An 8954-nucleotide genomic window follows, 5' to 3' on the forward strand; every position below is an offset into this window, starting at 1 on the left:
AACAGAGACAAAGACACAGATAGTATTATTAGTACAAAGAGGCAGCGAACTGAAATACCATCGGGGCCTGTTCCAAGGTTCCTAATTATACATTCCACCAGTGAAAAACCGATTGGTAAAATGTCACCCTTTTTTATACAAAAAGGGTTAGATGGGTTAGCAGGTTTACCCAAATCAGTAAAGAGGCTCCGTTCTGGAGACCTTTTAATTGAAACCAAAACTGACAGGCAGTCTGAGCATCTACTCCGAACAGCATCAATCGGAGGAGTACCCATAACAGTGACACCACATAGAACACTCAATTCATCGAGAGGTGTCATTTCAGAACGGGACCTTCTCGACGTAACCGAGGAGGAAATCTGCTTGGAATTGAAACCACAGGGAGTTATTGCTGTCAAGAGAATTAGTGCGCGTAGGGATGGGAAACTTGTTAAAACCAGGAGCATTATCCCGACTTTTAACTTGCCCAAACCTCCTGATCAGATTAAAGCTGGCTACATCAACTGTCCAGTGCGTCCATATGTTCCAAACCCTTTACAGTGTTTTAAATGCCAGAAATATGGACATTCTCAAATGGCCTGCCGTGGAGTCCTTGCATGTGCTCGATGTGGTGCAAAGGACCACGAAACAACAGCATGTTCAGCCACACAAAACCCACCTGCATTAACTGTGAGGGAGAACATCCAGCCTATTCACGAGCATGCCAGAGGTGGAAAGAAGAAAAGGAAATTCAACGGCTGAAGGCAGAGCTAAACATATCGTACCAGAAGGCAAGGAAAGCGGTGAAACCTCTCAACATCAACAAACCTACCTACGCCCAGAAGGTAGCAGGGAGGTGTTCCATTGGAACTCAGACGGACATGTCCATCCCTCCAAAAGAATCATTTACTCCCATCGCACGTTATCTTTTAAGCTTCCAAAAACCTGCACAGAAGGACCAATCAGCTGCCACTCCTATATCGGTACCTCCTAATGCTCCACAAGTAACAAAAGCAATTGCAAAAGAAAAGAATAAGAAAGGTGAAGCATCCCTTAATACCCAAGAAAACATGGATGTCAAGCAGAAGGAGGTACAAGAAGACTCAGTTTTGGAGCTCTTTGCTGAGGTGGAAATGGACACTGGACAGCGTCCATACTTCCCCAGGAAGGATAAAGCCAAAACTGAAAAAGGTAAGCCCTCAGCACCTCAGAAGCCGCCTGATGGACCCACCAAGCCAAAATAATGGCTAAATTCCTACAGTGGAACTGTCGTGGATTCCGGCAAAATACTGATGACATCAAGGCACTCCTGCAAAAGCACAAACCAGCTTGCTTTTGCATACAGGAGACTTATTTAAAGGCAAATGATGACCCCACCATGCATAACATTACCATCATTCGTAAGGATAGAATTGTGGATGGTCCTGCTCATGGAGGAGTCGCAATCCTCATCGGCAACCAGATCCCATTTCAGCCTTTGCAGCTTACAACTAGCATTGAGGCTGTAGCAATTCGCCTTACAGTGGGGTTCTTATTAACTGTCTGCTCTGTTTATTTGCCACCTGGGATTGACATCCCCCAGAAAGACCTTGATGATCTTATCATGCAATTGCCTTCCCCTTGTTTAATTCTTGGGGATTTCAATGGACATAATACTCTGTGGGGTAGTGCTAACATCAATCGAAGGGGCAAATCATAGAACATATGCTCACTGACAATGACCTCTCCCTCTTAAATGTGGGAACAAACACCTTCTTCCACATGCCTACCCGTACATGCTCTGCCATTGATCTTTCTATCTGCTCCCCTTCTCTCCTTCCTTCACTTACTTGGGAGGTAGAAGAAAATCCATATGGAAGCGATCACTTCCCTGTGATAACCACCCTAACTAGTGGCAGAGCATGCTTGCCATTTAGTTTACCGCGGTGGAAGATTGATTAGGCTGACTGGAATGCCTTTCAATATCTGGCAAACCTTGACATTGCTACAGTCAGTCAGGAGCCAATCAATGAAGCAGTCATGTATGTCACAGAAATGATTGTCCAAGCAGCTGCAATTGCAATCCCAAAATCATCCAGCCGGTTCCCACTAGTTCCCAAACCTTGGTGGAATTCAGAATGTACGGCAGCAAAAAAAGCACAAAACAAAGCGTGGGGGATATTCCGCTGATATCCCACGACTGAAAATTTAATATCATTCAAACGTGTACGTGCGAAAGCGCGTTATGTACAACGTCAGAGCCAAAGGAAATCTTGGATTCGTTTTACATCTTCCATAACTCAGGCTGCTAGCTCAAAAGTAGTCTGGGATAAGATCCGGAAAATGAAGGGAAAATATTCACCATGCCCTTCAGCGATCCTCAAGCAAAACGGATGTCCAATTGCAGATCGAACTGCAGTTGCAAATACTTTAGGGGAAACATTTGCAAAAATCTCTGCAATAACATCTTTTCCCGCAGAGTTTTTGGCCCTGAAAAAGAAAATTGAGAAAAACCCACCGAACTTCTCTTCAAAAGGACTTGAATCGTATAATAAGCCCTTTTTACAGGAAGAGTTAAATGCAGCACTCTTTCTCACGCATGCAAGTGCTGTGGGGCCCGATGACGTCCACTACGAAATGCTAAAACACCTCTCACCACAATCTAAGGATCACCTTTTAGTTTTGTTTAACAGAATTTTTATTCACAAACAATTTCCGGATTCCTAGCAAAGGGCTATCGTCCTTGCTTTCCCAAAACCAGGAAAAGATCCTAGCAATCCAAGTAACTATCGTCCTATTGCTCTGACAAGCTGTTTGTGCAAAGTCCTGGAAAGAATGGTTAATGCACGCCTCATATGGTATTTAGAAACAAATGGTCTGCTTTCCAGGACACAGTGCGGCTTCCGGAGAAATAGATCCACTCTGGATCATTTAATCCGATTGGAAACGTCCATTCGTGATGCTTTTATTAAATCCAAGCATTTGGTAGCAGTTTTCTTTGATATTGAAAAAGCATATGACACAGCCTGGCGATTTGGAATTTTAAAAGACCTCCATAACTTTGGCCTTAGAGGTAACCTTCCTCTTTTTATTAAAAACTTTCTTTCGAATCGGCAATTTCAAGTCCGTTTAGGATCCACCCTCTCTCGAGTTTTCTCTCAGGAAGAGGGAGTCCCACGAGGATCCGTTCTAAGTGTCACGCTTTTCGCAATCAAAATAAACTCTATCACAGAACAAGTTCCACCCACTGTAAACAATGCCCTCTATGTTGACGACTTTGCTATATTTTGTCATTCATGCAATATGAGGGTCATTGAAAGGCAACTGCAGAAAACCATTGATAATCTTACAGCTTGGTCTTTGGCTAATGGGTTCAGATTTTCATCACAGAAGACTGTTTGTGAACGCTTCTGTCGCAAACGTAATCTTCGTCCTGACCCAGAATTAAGGCTTGTGCAAAATAACATCCCAGTTGTAGCAGAATTCAAATTCCTTGGACTTATTTTCGACAAGAAGCTGACATTTTTTACAACATATTCGTCAGCTGAGGACAAGATGTGTCAAAGGGCTTAACATCCTTCGTGCCCTTTCATCAACTTCATGGGGCGCAGATCGTTCTACCCTTCTTCGTCTTTACCGAGCACTTGTCCGTTCCAAACTCGACTATGGGTTTCAGGTTTATGGTTCTGCTAGAGATAGTGCACTTCGGTGGTTAGATCCAATCCACCATCAAGCCATCCGGACAGCCACTGGAGCATTTCGCACATCTCCTGTCCAAAGCCTTTACGTTGAAGCAAATGAACCATCTCTGTCTTTTCGACGTAAGCAGTTGTCCTTACAGTACGCCTTCAAATTAAAATCCCTGCCCGATTATCCCACGTGGCCATCCGTTTTTGAGCCGCGCTGGGAAAACCTCTATAACATTCAAGGGCTGCTGAATGAGCTAAACTTGACGATAGACAACGTTGCCCAGTCACCAAGGCAATTCTTTCCACCCTGGCATGCTTATTTTCCAACTTGTGACTTCTCCCTTAAGATCTGGGAGAAGGCTACTACACTGCCATCTGTCTACCAGCAACTCTTTGCATCACATAGACAGCAGTATTCTGACTTTCTGCCAGTCTATACAGATGGCTCAAAGTTAGAATGTTATGTGGGATCTGCTGTTGTGTTCCCTCACAAAACATTATCCTATAAGATCCCACAAGTTGTTATTTGTTATTTGGTTTTTAGGAGCATTAGCAACTAAGGCCATATTGCTCCGGGATATGCGGTGGTCATTCCCTGACCTTTCCGCATCCTCCGTATTTGGTGGTGAGGGGCTCGAACCCCGGTCTAATCAAGAAGCGTGTGCTACGCACTGCTGCTCCTTCCCACCTGGCTATGGAGGCGCCTGATCCCACAAGAAACTATCATTTATAGTGCAGAGTTGCATGCAATACAAACGGCCCTAGATCACATTAAAAATCGCGACTACCAGAGGTATATGATTTATTACGATTCATCGAGTGTGTTACAGGCTCTGGTATCGGTGAGTTTTAACCCTCATCCGATCCTGTCCAGGATCCGGCAGATTCTTTTTTCTCTCATAGAATTGGAATTTGATATTCGCTTTTGCTGGATCCCAAGCCACATTGGGATCCGGGGAAATGAATCAGCTGATGCCGCTGCCAAATCAGCCATTTCCCTGGATAATCATTGCCTGTCAGTCCCCTATACAGACTACAGGCAAATAATACGTTCTAAATTACTCTCCCAATGGCAAGATTCTTGGCACGGACAGGTCACAAATAAATTACATCACATTAAGCCTGTAATTACGCAATGGCAGTCCTATCTACGCAGGGTCCGAAGAGAGGAAGTTGTTCTTGCTCGGCTCTGCATAGGTCATAGTCATCTTACACATTCCTATTTGCTGAGGGCGGATGACCCACCTATGTGCGAGATGTGTAATGTTATTTTAACCGTCAGTCATCTTTTTATAGAATGTTCTGTTTTTATAGAAGCACGACGCTTGTGTTTTACTGCTTTTAATAATTTGACTGAGCCATTTACACTCAGTCAGATAATAGGTGACAGAGACAATATGTCCGACATTTTTAACTTTTTACGATCTATTAATTTTTATACAAGGATCTAAGTTTTTATGCTTTTACTTTGTCCTTTTTAACATAATAATTAATTGCTTGACGTGGTAGCCTTGGCTACCAAAATGTTTAGTAGCATTTTGAAATTTGACTTGGCACATTATGGCCTTTGCTGCCAATGCGCCATTAAAAACCAAACCAACCAACCAACCAACATGATGGTAAATGTCCTGTATCTTCTGAGATCTATACGTTTTCTTATCACAGAACTTGTGGGGGTCAGTCTTCAGGGTGTTGTATGTTTGGAGGATGTTAGCCAGAAAAAATCTTCTAAGCATGGTTAAATTCTGTAAGGAGCTTCTTAGGGAAATCCACTTGTCATTGCAAAGAATGTGGGACAGCCTAGGGCCCCGCAACAAGATTGTGGACATTTGAGGTGTCAAGACGATCGATCGGTGAGGAGTTGACAGAGGTTGCACAGATTTCCTGCCATGAGCAACGGATTCCAAGGGGTGCGACCAAGGTCTGCATGCATTATTGATCTCGAGATGGTGAAAGGGTGGCCATTAACATGGTTCAACCACCTTAAAATTCGGTACTCAATACCCCTAGATTTTTTTTATGTTAGTGAGGGAAGCATAGGACCAAATCATCGAGGCATACATGGGAATTGGAACAAGACGTGTTTGTATGTAGTGAATGGCAAGTTTGTGGTTGTTTACTCCAGTAATTTCCTGTCTTATCACATTGCTGACAGAGTTTTTGCGGAAGTGCTGTTGAAAGGTCAGGCCTTCATCCCACGTAAGCCCTAGATCAGTGTGTTGTTGAGACCTTCTGGACCCTAATACCATTGATGCATGTGTCTATTTTCATCTTCAAGTTGGTGAAAGATATTTGAGCTGACTTGGTCGGGTTTATGGATAGGCTGATATTCTCAAGATAAAGGTCATGGTCATTATTTGGATTCAGCTCATCAATGAGATTTGCCATATTTCAGGAGGAAAAATTCAGATTCTTAAAATTTGTTATCAGTGCTATTAGCTATATAGCAAAGCATTTGATGTGCTCCTATACAAGAGACTGTTATATAAGCTGTAATATAAGTGGGTTAGAACATTAGATTACTTACAGGACAACTACACAACAGGAAGCAAAGAATTGTCATTAATGGTCACTGATTAAAACAGGCTAGGGTTAGAAGTGGGATCCTTCAATGATTGATACCTGGACCACTCCCATTTTTGATTTCATTAAATGACTGACAAAGGAATTCAGCATGAAATGCTAAATTTGCACTTGATCTGAAGATTTGAAAACTTTAATGATAGTAAATACTCCTTGTTTTTTATAATTATTTATCCCATAATACATAAATAATTATAAAGAACTTTTCCATCTGTATAATTATTTATTATAAATAATATATATAATTATGTATAAGTATAGTGCGAAAGCATCAAAAATACATAGCCAAATCTGAATGAACTGAATACTGTATTAGCAAAGCAGCATCATTTTAAGTTATATCTCATATTGTGAAGGTATTCACAATATGAGATATAACTTAAAATGATGCTGCTTTGCTAATATTCAGTTCATTCAGATTTGGCTATGTATTATTGATGCTTTCGCATTATACGTATACATAGTCTAGACTTTTCCATAGCTTGAGGCTTATGCCCTAAACGCTTTATAGTATATATAATTATTTATTATAAATAATATATATAATTATTATTTTTAAATAATTATACAGATAGCAAAGTGTATTTCATTCTACAAATATTTGATTCCTCATTTTAACAAATAAAATTGTTTTTTTCTTTATTTCCCTTTGAGTCCACATTGTCAGAGGAGTATGCCATTTATCCTGGCATGTCTATATATTCCAGGTATAAGACACAGTTAACCACTTCCAGTAGTGGCGACGTAAAATTCTGTGTGGTTTTTTAAGAACACAATTTCCGCATTTTAGGACATATGTAATAATGAAAAAATAATGGAAAAAAAACTAATGCAGTAATTTTATTCTGTGCACTGTCATCTTCGAGTGACAAAACTAAGAACTGCTTTTAAATGTTTTAACACAGCCTAGAGATATTTTGTAATTACATTAAGCACGTAACTTTTTCTCTGATATTCTGAGTTGAAACATAATGAATCAGTTTTTTTCACCCGTACTAATGAGGTCATTAACTGTCATCATTTTTTAATGGATTTTTTTAGATTTTCGTTTGCAAAGAATTTTTTGTCAATATAGATGCAGAATGATAAGCTAAAAAGGTAATTGTTTCATGAATAAAGATCCAAAATCTGATAAACCAAAATTAAACAAAGAATTCAGGAAGAAATGCATAATTTAGTCAATTGTTTTTTTTTTTTTTTGAATGAATTTTTTAATGATAATGTCAATGGTAAAATGATACCACAAAGTAAAGCCTGATTAGCATAACTCTAAAAATAAAATAAAGCAAACTCCTATTTTGTTTAGTTGGCTAGTTGATAGAAAGTTCACAAATTGATTTATAAGTATGACATTAATATTATAATTACTTTTTCATTAATACCTTTGTTCAGGTATGTAGGCATGTTTGACTGAGATTTGTTACTTGCTGCCCATTTGCAGTGGATTAGGTCTCTTAGTGAGGAATGGGGTACTTATAAAACGTTATTTGCTTAAATAGGGATGTTATATGCCTCTCTTGCCTTTCTTTTTTAACCTTGCAAACACAAGCTGGCCAAAAAATGGTTTTCCAGTATGATACAATGCCTATGGCTTTGAACTGCCTTGGTACCATCAAAAAACAAACCTACAAATAATTACTGTACAGGCAAGCAACATGAATTTTTTTTTAGTGAGTATTTTATGAATTAATAATCATGCCCTGAAATTAATTTTAATTTGTTATATTTGAGCTTTTTAAATGAGCCATTGTCTACATAAAAAAAGTAAAAAACTATCATCTCATGCTGTATTTATAAATCAAAATAAAATTTTGCCTTACAGAGCCTCTGGTCTGGCCCTGGTCCTTCACCACTAGAAAGATTGCTAGAGCAGCAAAAGCAGCGCCGTGACAGTGCAGCACAGTGATTGAATTTACTAAAACCTGCAGGAAATGTCAATATAATGCTGGAAATATACAGCCAAGGCTTCACCAGTAGAGCTGGATGCCCGCTAACCAGAGTAGTGCTGGGTACTTAGCAGCAGAGGAGAGGAGTAATGATGGAAGAAACCAATGCAGTGTTTCCCACCAAGCCAGAGCAAATTAAATGAAACAGGTTTCTGTTCCCAGCACAAGTATTAGATGGCCTGTCTGAGTTTGTCATATGTATAGTTGTGTGGTATCTAATTAGTTTACTTAACACATGAGAAAAATAATGCTTTGTTTTGTTCTGCGTGTAATGTGTGCAGCATCCTTTTGTGTATTTAGTCATTTTTCTAAATGAACCTATATTTATTTTTTAAAAAAATTTTGGATAATCAATCAATTTATAAAGATTTTAAATTTATATAATACATTTAAGAATTGAAAATTCTCTTTCTCTCTTGCACATACACACGCATTACAAAGAGGATACAAAATTGACTACTGTTTTTCCCAGATGACAGTAAATGTTTTATTTTGTATTCTTTTCTAGTATAATTCAGTATTAATTGTATTTCATGATAATTACTAGTCTTAAGGTATTTTGAGAGCTAACCAGAATAGTGAGAAAAAATTAACAAAACAATTCACAGTTGATATAAACATTTCTAACTTGGAAATTAACTTAGAAATATCGACTGTGAATTAGAATAAATAATAAAACAAAATGGGATAGTAGAAACATAATTCACATTGTAGGTATAAGTAATCAAATTTACATTATCTTGATATAATAATAATTATAGACAAATGAATAAAGAAA

At 38.9% G+C, this 8954-nt stretch overlaps 1 protein-coding gene across 2 annotated transcripts in view; it reads left to right on the forward strand.

Moving 5' to 3' along the window:
* The window catches only part of LOC150089566 (uncharacterized), a 405025-nt gene extending 396530 nt beyond the window's left edge, over nt 1-8495 (forward strand). For both annotated transcript variants that reach the window (XM_090389542.1, XM_090389543.1), the window contains one exon: nt 8053-8495. In XM_090389542.1, the coding sequence (XP_090245668.1) occupies nt 8053-8136 (84 nt within the window). In that variant the 3' untranslated portion in view covers nt 8137-8495. The remainder of the gene's footprint in view (nt 1-8052) is intronic.
* The last annotated feature ends 459 nt before the right edge of the window (nt 8496-8954 follow it).

Source organism: Mastigoproctus giganteus, chromosome 2 (genome assembly GCF_048544385.1).
Source record: "Mastigoproctus giganteus isolate SK-2022 chromosome 2, ASM4854438v1, whole genome shotgun sequence".
Classification (NCBI taxonomy): Eukaryota; Metazoa; Arthropoda; class Arachnida; order Uropygi; family Thelyphonidae; genus Mastigoproctus; species Mastigoproctus giganteus.